This window comes from Phacochoerus africanus, chromosome 11 (genome assembly GCF_016906955.1).
Source record: "Phacochoerus africanus isolate WHEZ1 chromosome 11, ROS_Pafr_v1, whole genome shotgun sequence".
NCBI lineage: Eukaryota > Metazoa > Chordata > Mammalia > Artiodactyla > Suidae > Phacochoerus > Phacochoerus africanus.
In genome coordinates, this window is record NC_062554.1 from 102,303,568 (window position 1) to 102,323,553 (window position 19,986).

General features: G+C 38.1%; 1 protein-coding gene across 1 annotated transcript in view; it reads right to left on the minus strand.

Moving 5' to 3' along the window:
* The window catches only part of FBXL13 (F-box and leucine rich repeat protein 13), a 201,586-nt gene that overhangs the window by 7,271 nt on the left and 174,329 nt on the right, over positions 1 to 19,986 (minus strand). Inside the window, exons 19-20 of the mRNA XM_047752710.1 lie at positions 6,771 to 6,905; positions 1,442 to 1,605 (exon numbers count right to left, since the gene is read on the minus strand). Of these exons, the coding sequence (XP_047608666.1) occupies positions 1,442 to 1,605; positions 6,771 to 6,905 (299 nt within the window). The remainder of the gene's footprint in view (positions 1 to 1,441; positions 1,606 to 6,770; positions 6,906 to 19,986) is intronic.

Here is a 19,986-nt window from a genome sequence, read left to right on the forward strand (position 1 = left end):
TCTGGCCTTGCTCAGTGGGTTAAGAATCCAGCATTGCCGTGAGCTGTTGTGTATGTAGATCATGGATGTGGCTCAGATCCCGCGTTGCTGTGTCTCTGGTGTTCGATAGCAGCTACAGCTCTAATTTGACCCCTAGCCTGCGAACCTCCATATGCTGCAGGTGCAGCCTTAAAAAGACAAGAGAGAGAGAGAGAGAGAGAGAGAGAGAGAGGGAAGGAAGGAAGGAAGGAAGGAAGGAAGGAAGGAAGGAAGGAAGGAAAGAAAGGAAAGAAAGAAAGAAAGAAAGAAAAGAAAGAAAGAAAGAAAGAAAGAGAAAGAAAGAAAGAAAGAAAGAAAGAAAGAAAGAAAGAAAGAAAGAAAGAAAGAAAGAAAGAAAGAAAGAAAGAAAGAAAGAAAATTTTCAAGAACTTCCCCTCTTTTTTCTGATCTAGCTTCAGTTGGCTGCCCTACCTGAGGCAAGCCTGGGCCTAATGGGAGTGCCTATATTACAAGTCATAGTTGTTGTTTTTCATTTCATTTTAACACACATATCCTTAGATCAGAAACCATCTTCCTCCTCAGGCCTCAAGTGACCAGATCTCATGGTTCTGCTCATGCCAAGGCTGCTTAAGAAAGTTCTTCTGTGAAATATATTGCTTAGAACACATTATACCCTTTGCACTTTGATAATATTAATTCTTAGTATTCTTTTTTCCAACCTGCAGAAAAGAACCTGACCTTCAGTGATTGGTCAAGAATTTTTATTTCACAGCTTACTTAATCAGGTCAGTTAAAAATATTTGCACATTTTCACTTTCAGTCAGTAGGGGAAAAAAAACAATGAAGCAGATAACTGCTTTCTATCTAAAAACTCACAGGATTGCTACCTGGTACCTTCTATTTTTTATAAATTGCTTATTTTCCCAGCTATTACTTCATTGGAAACATTTTGTATATTGAGGAAATAGGCTTTGGCCTGTAGCAGTCATCAGAATACCTTACTCTGAGCTCTAGATCTTAGTCAAATAACAACTGTCAAACAAATAGCATTGGAAGAGATGGGGCTCTTAGGGTAACTGTTAGTATCTCAGTGAGCTAGTTTAATCTGATTATTTTCTTAACCTCTAGGGTGATTTGATTGGAAATATTTTGAGAGAGGAGTAGAGGAAGAGCTAGTGATTATGAGGAACAGAATTAAGGCTTTGGGTATCTGCATGGTCAAGGAAAGGAAAGTGATCAAAATAGAAGGGCTGCTGGAGAAGGAATATGAAACCACAAAGACCTTTTTGGAGGGAGTTTCCCGTGGTTCAGCTCAAAATGTTGGTGTCAATTGTGTAAAAAAAAAAGTAAAATGAAACTTCCTAACTCTGAAAGCCACCATGTATGAGGAATGCCATAGTGACATATTCTATTTCCTCAGAAAGTAGTTCTCAAAGCTTTTCATACTCAAGTACATACTTACTTGGAAATAAGTCTGCAGTATTGCATCTTTAGGATCCGGAGCTGTTTGCAGCCCATCTGAATGTCTTCGAGCATTTTATCAGTGAGCAGGATACAGCCAGAAATATCCAAAATGTGCAGGTAATGGCATTTTGCTGATAATATCTCCATTGCCAAGTCACTAATCTGAACACACAGCCAAAGTAACTATTGATTATTCTCCATCCAAGGGGAGAATAGTGTATTGGTTAATTTGGGCTGCTATAACAAAATATCATAGACTAGATGGTTTAAAGAGCATACATTATTTCTCACAGTTCTAGAATCTAAGAAGTCCAAGATCGAGTTGCCTACAGATGTAATTTCTAATGAGGGCCCTCTTCCTGGTTTGCAGGTGGCTGCCTTCTTGCTCTAGTCTCACATAGCAGAGAGGCTCTAGTTTCTTCCTGTTCTTTAAGGACATTAATCCCATCATGGGGGCTCTACCCTCATGATCTTAATCTAAACCTACTTACCTCCCAAAGCATTACCTCCTAAAACTGTCACACCAGGGATGAGGGTTTCAACATACAAATTTTGGAAGGACATATATATTCAGTCCATAACAAATAGAATCAGTACCCTGGCAGATTGTCTTTAACTAGCTTGTCACATTGTTAGTGATTTAAGTCGATTTCCAGAACAGTAAAATGTGTGTTTCTAGTGGCACCAATAGAATTTGTGATCTTGCTGTTATACTTATTTTAGAGATCTCTGGTTTGGATGGGAAACTTCATAAAAATTTCCTTAGTAATACCTGTTGTACCAACATAAGCAACTTATGAAATGCTGCAGTAATGAGATTTAACCTTAAACTTAAAATCCACTCTAAGGCATCATCAATTTGAGAGAAATAATTTAAATTTTGTATATATTATATATTTTATATATAACCTGGAGACAGGATCAAATTGCTATAAGAAGGGATCTGGACATCTCTGATGGTTTGTGTATGGAATAATATGTTCTGAAAAGGGACAAGTAGGTGAGCCAGATGTTTGTAGGCAGCAGGCGAAAGAAGAGCAGAGCCACAGAGACTACATGAATTTCACTCTGAGAATTTCTGCTGAGGACTCCAGCATCTAGAGAGTTTGCCCAGATGTTCTGCAGAGGTAATTCAATTCCACTTCTTAAATTACTTCACTTACTCAAGGTCTAGCTTTTGAATTTATAGCTGAACTGAGACCTGCTGCATAATCAACAGGATTATTCTTCCCAAAAGAATTTTTTTCCAACTGGATTTAATTTATTATTTTAAATGTTTGGACATTCTGAAAAACATACCATGAGGCTTAGGTCTTGTTTTTAACATAAAGTTGAGAGAAATATGCAGAAAAACCCTTCAATTTGGAAATGTATACTTTTTATGTTTGGAAAAATAGATGTCATTGTCTAAGCATGCCCTGTTTCCAGAACACACTCAGGACCAAGCTTGGAGAGCCTGCAGTTTAACACTGCAGCTGATTCTCGCAAAAATGCCTTCAGACATTCCTGCTATACTATGTGGGTCTCTGAGGATCTGATGTCATTGCGGAAGGGTGGGGGAGCCCTTAGAATTGTAGAGAAAAGGAAAGACAATGAGATGATGGAAAAATCCCGACAGAGCTGAGTACTAGGTTTTATTGATACTGGGGGAACTGAAAAGGAGCCACCATTTCCTGTTGATCAATGACGGGGATGATATTGTTGGGATGTACAGGGGTTGAAAATTGGAAGTGGAGATGACTGGCCATGTTCCTAACTCTCAGATACACGGTTGTTGATCTCAGTCCTATTGAGCAGATTATTTTTTACCCATTTTAGAGCTAAGTAGGATGAGGTCACAGTACTTCTCACTGACCTTGGAGGCAAGATGGTTGCAAGGAAAGGCTGACCTTCCAGGAGGTGGATAAGATGACCATTCAAGATTGACCCATGGGCTTTTGGGAAACCTAGCTCAGAAGGATGAGCCAAACACTAATGTGTTTTATGGCTCATCAGAAACAATGGAGCTGGGATATAATAGACCAGACCATGGCCTTATTACTTCTGATGCTGTGTGGAGTATTCAGATTGGCCTACATTATGGTCACTACATCTTCCAAATCACGATACTCAGATCACCTGCATAGATGGTCAAGCTAAATCCTTCTTCTCCTTCGCCTTGAGATTCTGAACTAATCTACTCCCCTTTTTCTCAGCTTGGATCTTTAATGAAGAGTAATTCATTTCATTATAGCTTATTTGTGTAATATCCTCCTTAGTTTCTAGGCTTCAAGACAGTATCCACTGCACAATTTATAGCAGGAACTCTCTCGGTTTCCCCTTATCAAAAAACAAACCAAAGTAAAACAAAATGAAAAAAAAATCCTCTGCCTCAATTCCTGTGCTCATTGGAGTCTTTCTTTTTCTCATCTCCTGCTTCCCTCTCTTATTAGTAGAGCCATTTAAAAGCCTGTTCGCCAGCCATCTGTGCCTGCTTTACTGCCACAGCAATTCCCAGTGAGCCACGTGTTGCCCATGTGTCTGTGTGTCTGTGTGCAGTGAAATTAAGGACCCTGAGAACTTGACTGCCCACACTGCGGAGGGTTCATGGCCAGAGCTGCTCATGTCCTGAATTCCTTGACCCAGCTCATTTCTAGAGCCAGATGATGCTGACCAGAAACACCTGGTTTCCTCTTTTTAAACAAGTACACTTTTGAACAAAAAGATTTTTGCTGTGAATTTTCTAAGTTAATTTTGTCATGATTTACCATATCTTTCCCACCACTGCCTGCTCCTCCTTATTGCAGCACAATTAAGGATGGAGGAATCATTATTTTAATCTACCCACTAAACAACTGTTTACCCAGACTAAACAACTGAGAAACTGAATTTGTAGACTAGCTAAAATGCAGGGTGGAGTTCCCGTTGTAGCACAGCAGAAATGAATCTGACTAGGAACTATGAGGTTGGCAGGTTCGATCGCTGGCCTCACTCAGTGAGTTAAGGATCTGGTGTTGCCATGAGCTGTGGTGTAGGTTGCAGGCACGGCTCAGATGTGGCGTTGCTGTGGCTGTGGCATAAGCCAGCAGCTATCGCTCCGATTGGACTCCTTGCCTGGGAACTTCCATATGATGCGGGTGTGGCCCTAAAAAAAAAGCAAAAAAAAAAAAAATTCAGAGCATTTTAAAGTTAAGGTGATGCTTAGTAAACCTAAACCCATTGGTGTGTGCAACAGAAGAAGAAAAGGTAGTTAATCACCTTGCAATTTCTGAGGATTTTTTTTTTTAGATTTTTTTTTTAGTTTTCTTTCCTCTGAGTATTTTGCTTCTTCTAAGGTTTTCCTATTAATTTATTTTGGTCTTTATATTCCACTTTAGAGGCTCTTCTCTTATATCTGGTTTCTTATGTCCTTGACTGTCTGCTCATGATTAATAGTGGAGAGCTAAGAGCTGATTGGAAGGTCTGATTGCATGATGTGGGCCTTCTCCACATTAAACTTCAGAGGTGTAAATGGGTTATTTGTTGGGAAATCCACAAAATGTCACTATTTTTTGGTCTTTCATCTTGGGCTAGTCAGTATCCCCAGAAAAGAGGCTTCTAATCTCCTGCCTGGAGGGAAAGATCTGGCAGCCAAATTCTGAATACTGTGTTGGAAAGGTGCTGAGTATCTCTGCATTCAGCAATTAGTCACTTAATTCCTGTTGTCACTTTGGTACCGAAGCTCTCAATTACACATGATGTCCCCAAGCCTGACAACCTTCTGTTTGTTATCTGTAGAGCAGATAATAGAGAGATTTCGCTCCCCTCCAGAGGATATTTAACAATATCGGGAGACTTTTTTTTTTATTGTTACAGCTGGAGTTGTGGGGGGCTGGGTGCTACTGACATATAGTGGATAGGGAGCAAAGATGCTATTAAACATCCTAGTGCACAGAACAATCCCCACTATAAAGAACAATCTTGTCCAAAATATCAGTAATGCCAAGGTTGAGAAATATGGCTCTAGGAAATATATCTGAGATCTTCTTGTGAGAGTAGGAAGGATCAGTTGCTTAGAGGTATGGAGTAGAGGAGGAGATATGAGGATCTATCTACTTCTCAAGAACTTTTAACCCAGTCTTCTTTATTTTAGCTACCCTCTTAACCCAGTTGCAGCGTACGCAGTATTGCCAAGTTTGCAGATTATGCTGTAAATCCATTTTTTCCCCTGCTTTCTCTACTATTGGCTTAGGATTCAAAGTCTGCTAAATTAGTCCATTTACTTTCAAGTTTCCAAAATTTTGTTGTACTAGTTTTCTCTACTGTTTTCCCTATCAGTGTGGCCCCTTACCCTTCTTCTGTAGTTCTAGAAGGGTTTTAAGAAGGAAGAAAATTGTATGTATACATTCATTCTGCCATATTAATGCAGAACTAGAGATCTCTATTTCTTGGCATAGTGATATGTTGGTACAGTAAGAGAAAAGAAAGTAAATTACAATGTATTTTGGAAAGTACGATTCTTGTCTTTAAAAAACAAGACAAAGCACAAAACGTCTGTAACTAGTTCTAATCTCTGTACATAGAAAAGAACTCTAGAGGAATAAATATAAAATGCCAGCAGTAATTATGTCTGAATGGTGGTATGACTTCAAGTTTTTACTTTCTCCTTCATGCTTTTATAGTTTGTTCAAAGATTTTATAATGAGTATATATTCTTTCAAAGATGGATGTCAAGAAAAATTATCAGAGACTTGAAAATAAGACAAAAGATGATTGTATATCCTTTCAGTGTCTTACGGGAACATTGTTTTAACAGCCCACCTGAGAAATTTTATAAGGAACTATGCCTTTTTGTTTGACATTCTATTTCCTATTGATTAGGGCCCAAACTCTGTTTGTTATATTTTTGTCCAGGAAAGATGCAAAGTATTTCTGTCTGGTAGAAATTAAACCTCCAAGGTTGTGGATTTATTACCTTGTAGGATATTAACCAATTTGGATTTAACCTAGCAATCACAATTCAGCATTCTTTCTTCAGTTACTGTAAATACTCAGTTTGATCAAACACTTTGTAAACTAGCTTAACCATTTTGCTGGTTCTCTCATTAATGAATTAAATAAATACTTGGCACATTTTTATACTTATACAAGAACTGTTTTTTTTTTTAACTTTTTGAAAATTCTACTTTGACACAAATGAAATCATAAAGATTGTTCCAATTTGGGGAAAGAAGAAAAATCTAATGGATACTTCAAACATGGCAAAGAAAACAAGTTCTATGATGACTGTAACCCCTGATTGCTGCCCCGCCTGAGTTCTTTGGCAGTGCTTCAATTCGAAATGTCTGAGCTCTGACTCTTGCACCTACCTTTGGACAGCCAGCAATGCTGAGAGATGTGAGGTTAATACAGTAAATGGCCAGTGCTTTAATAATTTCATCTGACAGCTGGGGGCAATAGGAGACATCCAAGTGTTCCAAGATCATTGAGCCTTTACAAAATGCCTGCAAAAAATTCCACAGTCAAAAGATTTTTTTCTTTTGCTTAGTTATTCAAATGTAGCGTACATCTAGAGCCATCTTATCCATGGCAGTGTGCTTGGTATGCATTTCCGTTCCTGAAATACAGAAGTGTTACATTTTGTTGCAAAAAAAAAAAAAAAAAAAAAGGCCAGTTTAGCACAGTAGATTAGACTAGGACTGTGGCATCAGAAATAGTGGGTTTAGAAGCCTTGCTGTGCCTCTCTGAGTCACAGTGTCTCCTTGGGTAAAATGTGAATGATAACACCCATATCAAAGCACAGTTGTGCAGATTATATCAAATAACATATATACCTAATACAGTTTCTAGAACAAAGCAGATGGTCTAGTTAGCCATAAAATTTTATAAACAGTGTAATTTCAGAGGCAGTATAGCATGTTGGTTAATTCTTGGCATGTAGTAAGCACTCAATAAATATTAACTGTTATTGAAATTTGCATATGATACCAGTGAAAATAAAGATGAAAACTAAAAGAAATTGGTTATTTAAACCTAAATCATCTTTTTCTGACTACAACAACCCACAATGTTTCCTCTTACCTCTGATCTTGTACAGAACTTGTCTTTTTCAACTGATGCAGCATTATAGTGCTTGACTCATTCTGTTTTGTGGCTTACTTTATATGGAGATCTGTTTCCTCTAGCAACTAAGTAATGTCAAACTGGAAACAGATTGCTAGGAGATGCTAGGGTCCCTGTCACAGTGTTTGGAGATAATCAAGCACAGATAACTGGGCATACCCAGTGTTGTAGAGAGGGAAATCTGGTTTTAAAGGATTGGAATTGGTGGTCTTGAATCTCAGCTCAGAGATTCAAAAAGTTTTTTTAATAAGAATGCAGTAAGTCTCTCAGAGGTTCTGCCTGGAATGCTGCTATTTTTTAGACCCCTTTCACAGGATTTTATTTAGAACACAATAGGTTCTCAATACATACTAGTTGGCTGCTCACTCCCTTATGAGTGTCTTTAAGGAGATGAAGAATTCTGTTTTAATAATACAGGAATTCTTATGCTGAAAGGATAGGATAACATTGATTTCTACTTAGAGAATGGATAGAGTTCAAGGAACCAGGGAGAATTTAAAGCAAGAAGGAATATTTAAACTATAAGAATAATTTATTTAAAGATGAGACAAGCTTCCAAGGGAGATTCAAGGCTCTTGGTGTCTGCAAATTCTTTTTAGTAGCATCCGTCAATGTCTTAGACTGCTTGAATCAGTTCTGCTTTAAGCCTTTTTTAAAGCTCTGATATTCTTTGAAGTTCAACTTTCTCAGAGATTTTAAAGAATAACTTATAGGAGTTCCTGCTGTGGCTCAGTTGTTAACGAATCCGACTAGGAACCATGAGGTTGCGGGTTCGATCCCTGCCCTTGCTCAGTGGGTTAAGGATCCGGTGTTGCCATGAGCTGTGGTGTAGGTTGCAGACGCAGCTCGGATCCCATGTTGCTGTGGTTCTGGGGTAGGCTGGTGGCTACAGCTCGGAATCGACCCCTAGCCTGGGAACCTCCATATGCCGCGAGAGCAGCCCAAGAAATGGCAAAAAGACAAAACAAAACAAACAAATAAAAAAGAATAACTTATAAAAACAACCACAAGGGCTATGATACATTCATGGTAGCATGCTCATTCATGGAAAATCTGGGCAGAAAGATGGGTCTGAGGCTTTATACTTGGCATAAATCCACTGCAGATTTGAGAAATAAGTCAGAACTTTTCCTCTCATAGAATTCACATTCCCCTTTAGAGACATGTAAGTTATATTAAGTACTTAAGTCTGCAGGCATGTTTCAACATAATCACTCATGAAATTCCAATTCCCCCCCTACTGATAAGATTATTATGTACTCTTCTGGCTACAGTGCTGCAGAATCACACATATATCAATGCTCTGGATTTTCTTTTCTGGGAAAATGCTAGACTGAGCTTTTCCAAAGTAAAAATCTTTCATAGTGAAAATGGAGAGAAAATGCAAAAAATTATCAAGTTTGGCTTCCATCCCATGTATCAACCAATTTTGCTGCGGGTTAACAATCTTGAAAACAACTTCCAAATCCCTTACTGAGTTAAATTTCTTCTCCGTTTCTTTTGAGCTGAACCACAATGTGGAGGCTTAATGATTTTATTCCTAAATTGGGTATGTAGAAGAAACTGAGTTTCATTCACTTTTACTGACTGTCACAATAATGACAAAGTACTTAAGTACTTCTTAAATACTCTGCCAAAATCCTGATTTAAACCACCTTGCCAAGTGGCAGCTCCCAGTCTTAAAAAAACCTCACCTCATTCTGCATGCTTATAACACCATCTCTTGACTATTTGCCTCATTAAGTTCTGAGTAATCCTGAACTTTACAGTGTGGGGAGAGGGGCTTTTAATCCTGAACTTTGTAGCAGGGCGTAGGGGGGAGCTTTCCTGTTGATAATTCTAGAAAAATTTTGTGCTATTGAGAATCATTTTCTAGGAGTTCCCGTTGTGGCTCAGCAGTAACAAACCCAACTAGAATCCATGAGAACTCAGGTTCAATCCCTGACTTCACTCAGTGGTTTAAGGATCCAGCGTTGCAGATGCAGCTGGGATTCCCACATTGCTGCGGCTGTGGTGTAGGCCAGCAGCTACAGCTCCAGTTTGATCCGTAGCCTGGGAGCTTCCATATGCAGCAGGTACAGCCCTAAAAATAATAAAAAGACAACAAAAAAAGAACAATTTTCTAAACTAAAAATAGATTCACCATATAATCCAGCAATCCCGTTCTGAACAAAACTATAATTCAAAAAGATACATGCACCTGTATGTTAATAGTAGCACTCTTCACAGCAGCCAAGACATGGAGACAATCTAAATGTCCATCTACAAATGAATGGATTAAGAAGATATGGTACATATATACAATGGAATACTACTCAGCCATTAAAGAAGAATGAAATAATGCCATTCACAGCAACATGAATGCAACTAGAGATTCTCATAATAACTGAAGTCAGAAAGAGAAAGACAAATACTGTAGGATATCACTTACATGTGGAATCTAAAATATGGCACAAATGAATCTGTCTACAAAACAGAAGCAGACTCTCATGGACATAGAGAACAAACTTGCGATTGCCAAGGGGGAGAGGGGACCGAGTGGGATGGACTGGGAGTTTGGGATTAGTAGATGTGAACTATTACATTTAGAATGAATAAACAACAAGTTTCTACTGTGTAGCACAGGGAACTATATCCAGTCTCCTGGATAGACCATGATGGGAAATAATATAGAAAAAGAATGTAAAAAAAAAAAAAAGGCCAGTAGTTCCCATTGTGGCTCAGCAGGTTGTAAACCCAACTAGTATCCACAAGGATGTAGATTCAATCCCTTGACTTGCTCAGCGGGTTAAGGATCTGGCATTCCTGTGAGCTATGGCATAGGTTGCAGATGCAGCTTGGATCGCACATTGCTGTGGCTGTAGTATAGGCTGGCAGCTGCAGCTCTGACTTGACCCCTAGCCTAAGAACTTCCGTATGCTGCAGGTGCTACCCTAGAAAGAAAAGAAAAATATAATAATAACAAAAACAGAAAACAAACAAACAAAAAACAGCTGAGGTGCTTGCTGAAGGCAAAGGGAATACAGAATGGTAGTAGGATAAGGCAGTTATAAACACCAGCTATGACCATGTGACCAGTTACAGAAACAAGGACTATAATTTTCATGAGCATATAATTCTAAGTTATAAACTGAAGTCAAAACAACAGTTTCTTGGGCATATACATATGTGTGTATATATATATCCCACAGGGTATAGAACTCCACTCTATCAAAGATAGCCTTGTTTGCACTTGGCATCAGAGCATGCAGAGCAGTTGTGACCTAGGCATACTGAGCTGGGAAACCTGGGCCTTGGCACCACCCACACACTGCTGGTGAGATGCCCCTCCTGCATTCCCTTTCTCCCTGCCAGGGGAGCCGGGCTGAGCGCAGCCTAGCTAAGGCCCAGCGTTAGAGGAATATGCTGCTTTTAAATATGGAGAAGACTCTGAAAGGGAGAAGGGGTGAGGCCAGGGCCCAAAACAAACATTTCCAAAGATACTTTCATGATGAAATTACTTACCAAATTATATGGTGATTTGAGGGAATAAGCCTTACTTAGCTCAAAGCCAGCCAAACTATAGCTTACTCCTTGAAGTTTTCCCCAATTCCTCCCTCTGGAAGTAATGCCTTTCCCAAATTCCTATAGCTTTAATTTTTTTAGTCTTTCTCACTTTTTACTTATAGCTATTTACATGATTGTCTTGTCTTCTGCATGGACTGTAGATTCTTGAGGGCAGAAACCATGTCTGAATTATTTTGTGGCCCCAATGTCTGGTATGCAGAAGAAATTCAAGTTGAGTATCCAGAGGGATTGAAAAATGCCCCTCAGCCCAGGAGTAGGGAGAATGAGCTCCCATAGACCACTCTTAAAACACTAAGCCCAGTCCTTCCTCGCACTCTGTTCAATAACTGCCAGAGGCAGTGAGGAGAGTAGTTAAGAGGACAGAGTCTGGGGTCCACTAGCCTGAGTTCAAATCCTGTGGCTTAGAAGCTCTGTGTCTCTAGATAAATTATCCAACTTCTTGATGTCTCAACAATCTCATCTGCAACATGGAAACAACATGGTTCCTTAATAGGGCACCCACTACATAGAGTAGTTACGGGGATTAAGTGAGTTAATGTGAATAAAGCAGTTGAACAGTGCCTGGAATACAGGAAGCAGCCATTAAATAATAGCTAGTTCTGTTATTCATATCTACTGATTCTCTATGGCTCTGATTGCCAAATTTTTTAAATCACACCATAATAAAAATATTTTGAGCATATACTTTTAATAAATTTATATATTAATGTATTTATAAATTATATAGATATACCACTATTAAAAATATATTATAAGGCCTTATAAGAACAGAAATAAAATATATGAGATAAAAATAAATTTAAGAAGTGATAATATTATCTTGTCAAACTGAAATATATTGTCTTGTTTACTTATCAGAGTAAAGTCTGTCTCTGAAGAAGCCTACTCAACAGCACACCTTTAGTTGTCAGTAAACCTTGACTTACTGGAAAACAAATCTCGAGTATTGGTAAAAATAAGGGAATTACTTTTAAAATATAAGATGTGACATGTACATAAAAGGATGTCAAGTATAAGAAAATTAAAAACAGGGTTAGTGACTGAAAGAGAATGTATATTGGAAAGAACACCAAGAAAATACCAACACAATGTATCTTTGAATTATAATTTATAATTAGGATTTATTAAAATCCTAGAATTTTATCTACAAAAAAAAAAAAAAAGAGCACCATGATTGGACTACCCAAAAGTCAATTAGATATTTTTCTGTGGCTTGTCCACACTTTTTCCATTTTAAAAAAATAAGTTAATAAATGGGTGTCCAGCAATCCAAATTATGTGGTACTCCAGAGGCCTCTGTGGACAGGAAAGGCAGGGAAATTACTTAAGCTGTAATGATCAGCTTTAAAAAGTTGATGGGCTTCTTTTTGCACAACCAGCTACTCGGCTTGTTCTCTTTCTTATTCTTTCCTGAGAAAATGACAACTCAGAACTTTTACTCTAAGGACAAAGACACAGTGTCCTCCTATTACCTCTTCCATTTAAGAATCTCTGGGAAGTAATGAGTTCATCAACCATCATTGCTGATTTGGTCTCCCATTTTGGTGCATAATGGAATAGAGATGATATAATCATGGGAGGTTACTGGTCCAGTAGAAAAACAAAGGGCCTGGAATCTAAAATTGCATCTTTGATCTTCTGCAAGTTACTTAACCTCATTTCCTCATCTATAATAGGGAAATGGAAACAACTATCTATCTTACAGTTTTATTAGAAGATGGAAAGAAAATGTGTACTCCAAAAGCCCTTAGCAGACATAACACCCTGTATAAATGCTGGCTTTTGTCTATCAGCTGTGGTGTCAGAGAGATCCTGGACCTAACACTGCCTCACCACCTTCAGCATACTGGAGGCTTGGGGATAAGGAAATATTGTGCACAAAATTTAACTGGAAGTTGACAGAGAGGATTATTAGAAGTCATAACAGAGAAAATCATAGCTCCTATGAGACATGCCACAGGTACTCAATTCATGACAGGTGAGGGACAGTGAGCCCAGGCACACTGCATAGAAAGAGAAATCAAAAATCGATCAGCCATGTAGGTTTAAGAAGCATAAACTCATATTGTTGTAGAAAAGTGGGATTCTGATGTTTATTTTTTCCTGCATTTTTATTTTTGCCTTCAGACAATCTGACAGGTTTTGTTTAACTTTTGGCAAGTTTTATCTTACGTAGAATAATATTCCAGGGCAACTTAAATTGGGATAAGCCTCCACAGAATTATTTTCCTTTTAACATATTCTCTTATAGCTCTTTTCTGTGGATGCTCAACATGAAAATAACAGATGTGCACATTCATTTAGCTCCTCCATCAGCACTTTGGTTGTTGGAGAATGGTTCTTCCCAGTGGGAGTAGGCAAAAAGCCAGGACTTGTGTGGGGTGTTCTCAGTTTCAGCTATTTATCAGCCAGTGAAACATGGTACCCATTGCTTCATTATCCCTTGGAACTGTAGAGACTGTGGGAAAATGACAAGCTGTCAAATCCCACATCCTTTGAAGTCTGCCAAATGTCTAATTGTATTGAATTGCCTCTGCAGTTGGAAACACACTAGTGTGAGGAGCAATGGAGAATTCTGATCTTATTTCTTTTGTTTATAGCTTTTGAAGAGAGGATCATGAAGGTTGGCATTTTGTCTGTATTTTGTCAAAATACTCTCTAAGAGTATTTTGTTCTATTATAAATTCTAGGAGACCATTCTTGGCATAGGTAGTCATGAAGCATCAATTTCTATAACAAAGCTCTTATTTATTCCAGGTTTTGTGGAAGTTGCTTTTTCCACAAGCTATCAAATACCCCCTTCTTAATCTACTAGAGGGATTCCTTAGTTCCTTCTCCTTAGATCCTGTAAAATGATTCTGAACCTGGGACCTTCTGGGATCGTCATCATAGACAATTTAGCCAGTTACTTCCTAATAGTAACCTGCAGTAGTGGATGAGTTAAAGCATTTTCCTGAGCAGTATGGCCAGGAGATAAAGTGTCCAGACTTCTGGTTGTCCCATCTCCTCAAATGCAGGAAATTTCAGAGCTTCCACTGCACCAAAGGCAAAGGATTAAGGCCATTTTGGAAATGAATCCTCTGTTGCTTCCCTTGAAAGTCATAAACATAACTGTATCCCTGGGGAGGAGGTGGAGTTATTGAAATCTCATGCTTTGACAATTCGTGAATGATTTAATCTTGGAAACCAAATAGAAATCAATGTTGGTTTTAAAAAAGTTGTTTCTGGGTGAAGCCAACACATCTAATCCATCTTTGGCATTATAAATTGGTATGTGTCAAAGGCCACTAAGATCAATTTTGGTTTAGTAGTATGGGGTGGAATCTATGAACTGATGAGAATGAATGATGAGAATCTTGCATAAACAACCTTTTGTAACTAGTCAGAAAGTTTAGTAATTCAAAGTAGAAGATCAGAAAAGAGTCCCTGGAGAGTAATTTGGTTCTTGCTTTTAGGGAAAGAATGAGTCCAACATGATGGTTAGGACAAGAATCCAGCTCTTTTTACACTCTAGAGAGAACCATCCAGAACATGCTGGCCATAGGCCATTCTCGAGGAGGAGGAGTCAAGATAGGACTGCTTGGAAATGAGTTGAGCATTCCTAGGCCTTTCCAAACAGAATCTCCATGTTAATTAGTCGTAAGGGTTTCACTTCTGTAGCACTGGTGGTCCAGTATAGAGGACTAAGAACCCTGAACCCTCCAGGGCCCACTTGGACTCAACATGGAGCAGACTCACATATTTAGAACCACTCAACATTCCTGAGTCAGGCTGAGAGCCAAATGAACAACCATGGGTCTTGCTCTGCTGTTCTCCCAGCTATGAAGTAGCTTGTGATTTGCTCCATATGGCCATACTTCCGCAGCCCCTTATTCCTTGATCTGTCCTTTCTCCTTTCCTTTCTATTTGTAAATCAAGATAAATCTGTTTAAACTAAAGGTCAATTACAAAGTGAAATCAAAATTAATAACCGTAGGGGGAGAGGGAGAGAGTGGGATGGATTGGGAGCTTGGGGTTAAAAGATGCAAACTATTGCTTTTGGAATGGATTAGCAATGAGATCCTGCTGTGTAGCACTGAGAACTATGTCTAGTCACTTATGATGGAGCATGATAATGGGAGAAAAAAGAATGTGTACATGTATGTATAACTGGGTCACCATGCTGTACAGTAGAAAAAAAATGTATTGGGTAAATCATAAAAAATTTTGAAAAAATTAATAACACAAGAGCAAGGATAAAAGAGATAAAAACACACTGAAGATTAAAGGAGAAAATGAACTTAAGTGTCTAAGCAGTTATATTGAGGGTCTCAAAAAAGAAGGGCCCCTAAGAGAACAGGAAGGGAAGTAAAGGTTCTAGCATCTCAACTGCTGCTTGTACCTCAAAACAGAAGTCAGATACCTTTGTCATATCAGAGACTATGACATTAACCTAGGCTATAACTAGACTCTTAAAATTAATTACTGGTGCCATTTGTGAGATCTCAGTAAACCAGCTTGTAAAGAATATAAACTATAAGCTAGACAGAAAAGACACAAGAGAGTAGATGAGACTGAACCACTACCACGTGCCTCTTATTTCTCTTACATAGTTCTAAATACTACCTGCTCCACTCTGGTTGCAGGGTTTTGAAAAATATCCATCTCTGTAAGAGATATTTTTTCATTAAAAAAAAAAAATAAGAGGAGACCACGTTTGGCCTTGAAGAACAATGACAGTTGTCTATGTCTGAATCTCACCACCACCAACCCATGAAATCTACAGAGAAAACAAATAAAACTACACAGGACCCATACACTCATAATTCCTAGGAGATAGACAACACCTCAGCCTTCAAATTACCTATAAGTAGAGTATAAACAGAAATAAACTCCAACAGAGCTCCCTTAGCCTTCCTACAGCCACATGGGTAGAGAGAGTAGGAGAGGGGATGTTTAAAAGACTGTCTTAAGAGTAGAGGGGTAACTAATACAACATTGTAAATCAACTCTACTTAAGTTTAAAAAAATTTAGAAAAGAGTAGAGGGGTGAAGAGAGCTTAGAGGAAGCACAGACAAAATCACTCACAAAAAAAGAAAGTGCAACAATACATGCCAAAATAACTGAATAGGACTTGGTAGTTCATAGCCCTGGATACCTGACTTGACTATGGAAAAGGGCTTGAAGATGAGGGTACCACAAACCTTCCAGGCAGCCAAGTCAGATGCATGGATATCATCTTTAACCATATTTTTACCCTTGTCACATCCAAACTATCACTAGTTCCATGGATTTTTCTATGTAGATATTTATTCTCCAATTCATTCCTTTCTCTTGCTGTTCCGGCTGCCGCTCTCTCTCTCCTGGACTGTAACAAAAACCCCAACTTAAATTTCTGCTTTTAATCATTATAGCTGTTCTTTCTCCCCTCTGCTCTTCAATCTGTCTTCTGTACTGCATGTTAAAGTGATTTTTTTCAACAGATAAGCCTTCCCTGGCATTTCCACGCTGAATTAGATATCTCAACTGAATCCTTCCATAGCTTCCTTTTCCACAGAATAATGGCTAGAATTGTCATTCTGGAATTAGACATTTTATACCCTAGCTCATGTGATTGCTTGTTTTATGACTTGGGGCAAGATTCTTAACCTCTTTGAACCTTAGCGTTCTTATCTATAAAATACAATTAAAGGTATTACCTTCCTCGTAAGGTAGGTAATTAATATATAGAAAATACTTACAGTAGTGCCTGGCAATGTAGTAGGTGCTAAATTAATGTTAGCTAACAATCACTACATAGTATTGGATTTTACTATTTATAAGTCTCCTTATCCCACTAGACCCAGCCTCAACATTCTTTAAAAATTTTAGAATGATTTCTGTTTTCAGACAACAAACATTATCTCATTGTCCACTCTATAGAAAGTCCAGCCCATCCAGTTCAAGTATTTTCAGCTCGGTCACTAAGCAAGTTGTCATGTTTTCAAAAAATTAATTAATCTGAATGAAACAGCCTGAATATTGTCTTACATGAAGGCGTGGAATTCTTCATCTAAGTTGACTTAGTTATCTTTGGGGTTTTTTTTTTCCAATTTCGTCATTGCAAATAATATTCTGCAAATAACATACTAAGGAGGCTTAAGGTCTTTCTGAATAGACATGACAAAAGTACCTGAACTTTGGGTCAGCCACAGGTCCCATCTATATGAACACAGCCAGTGCACTGGGCTACACACTGCAGAGAGCTCAAAGAGAGCAAACTGCCACAGGTGCCATGCTTATCAACAATGACTGTCTACTTGCCCAGCTCACCTTTAGCTCTCTGCTCTTGGCTTCTGACCCCTTCAGTTCCTGACTTCATTCCTGTGCTCTCAAGGTCTAATTCAGAGCCTATATCACATTTGTCATCCATTTTGGGTGCTACTGATTCAGTGAGCATCCAGGGACCCAAAAGTAATGTTCCAGACTTCCAGTTTCCAGTGTCATAGGAGTCTGGAACTTATCACTCCCATCCTGAAAATAAGAAAAAAGCTGAGCAGACTGGAAATCAACAACTCTTCTTAGATCTGTCAGATAATTGAAGTCACAAAACAAACCACTACACTGAAAATTGTAGAGACAGGCAAATACAGAGAATCAAGGCTTAGTATGAGTGAGTGAAAACGTGTGGCTGGAGCCAGTACCAGTAGGAACATTGAAAGGATAATTGACTAACTGCTGGAGACTAAAAGTGGAGTAGCCTGAAAGAAAAATTCCTGGTGGCCCAGCCTGAGGTGGACCTCCATACTTTCATGAGTTTTACCTCCAGGACACCAAGTTCTAAGAGTGAAGATACAAGGGGAGAGGTAAACCATTGTGAATAATGCTTTGGAAGTACGCAAGGCTGGTTCAGATTTCAAAAATCAATTGCTGTAATTCATCACATCAGTAGGCTAAAGAAGAAAAATCTTACGATCATGTCAGTAATCGCATTTGACAAAATCCAACCCCCATTCCTGAGAAGCACTCTCTGCAAACTAGGAATAGAGGGGAGCTTCCCTCAACTTGATAAAGAACATTTACAGAAAACCAGCTAACATCATACTTAATGGAACAAAACCAGAAGCTTTGCTCCTGTGATAGCGAATAAGGCAAGGAGGTCCTCTCTTACCGCTCCTGTTTTACATCATACTGGAAATCCTAACTAATTCAAAAAGATAAGAAAAAGAAAAGGTATATACAGATTGAGAAAGAAGGAAAAAACTGCCTTTGTTTGTAGTGGTATGATTATTAAGTAGAAAATCCTAAAGAATCAACAGAGAGCCAAAACAAACCAAAAAACACACCAACTAGAGGAACTAATAAGCAATTATAACAAAGTTTCAAGATATAAAATTAAAATGAATGTTCCATATGCCTATTTTGGCCCTGTGGACCTTCTTCCTCCAAGATTTGACTACTCTTAACACATCCATGGGTGAGCAGTAAGAGGGCTTTAGCAGAGAGGTCTGTATTTGTGGTATGCAAACATGATTTATACTGTTATGAGATGTAACAGTAGTAGATATGGAATCAGGCTGAGTAAAATTGAAAAAAAAAAATCTTTTCCGGGGCTTGGGCACATATAAGTTGCCATAAGCAGAAGGGTAAATAAAATGCCTAAGTGTGCAAATCAATATGGTCATTATTATACCAAATTAACAGGAATGTTGGAAAGTATATTTAAAATCATAATTCCAGTGAAAAACAATGATCCATTTTCTTTTTACCTTGTGTATTCTCTTAAATCATTCTCAAAAATAATAGCAATTAAATATGAGGTAGTGTCATAGAATTGTTAAATACTCTAACACACGTATATTTATTTAGTCAGTTATAATTAAGATGCCACTAAAAAATGCATTGGTTCATTCATAGAAGTAAAAATTAGTAAATTATGTCTTCCGAGAGCATATTCCAAACTATCTCCTTACCATAAGTAAAGGGCCCTTGCAATTTACATAGATATTTAATTTTTAAAATTAAGGTGTAAACAAAAATATAATTCTTGAATAAACTATTTTTCATTTGCCTCGAATATTGACCATCATTTATTTGGTGTTAGCCTAGAAATAAATAATATAGCTTCTCAGGAGTTCCTGCTGTGGCACAGTGGAAATGAATCTGACTGGTATCCATGGTACCCGGCCTTGCTCAGTGGGTTGGGGATCTGGAGTTGCCATGAGCTGGGATGTAGGCCACAGATGGCTCAGATCCCACGTTGCTGTGGCTGTGGTGTAGGCTGGCAGCTGTAGCTCCCATTCAACCCCTAGCCTGAGAACTTCCATATGCCATGGGTTGGCCCTAAAAAGCAAAAACAAATAAATAAATTAATAATAAAGCATCTCTATACGCAATCTAGACATAGCTAATATCCATACACATTGACATATGCATGTAATCTAACAACCAAAATGTGTACGTATGTTTAGTTTACACACATGTACTAGACAATTAGGTATGTACTTATGTACTTACATGTAATCTTATATAATCTAACATACGCTGAAACGTAAATAATTTGCACACATATGCTACACATATAAATTTACATATATATTTACATGTGAACACATATAGGCACAGTTTTCATTGCATACACATGTGGAAGTCCTTGTGATGTGACATAACTAAACCTGATTTTCTCCTCTCTTAACTACCTTAACCTACAACACTGAAATAATAAAAAAAAAAAATTGTCAATCTTAAAGGGTTTCACTCACAGATAACCTGCATAAAGAAAAACATACACATTCACATATATTGATATTGCACTAATGTATTTATAGCATACTTCATTTCCTAAAAAAGGGAATGGGAAATATAAGCCAGCTTAAGGGAATGTAAAAAGCAACTAGAGTAAATAACTGTGTTTATTCCATTAGTTCTAGCCAAAG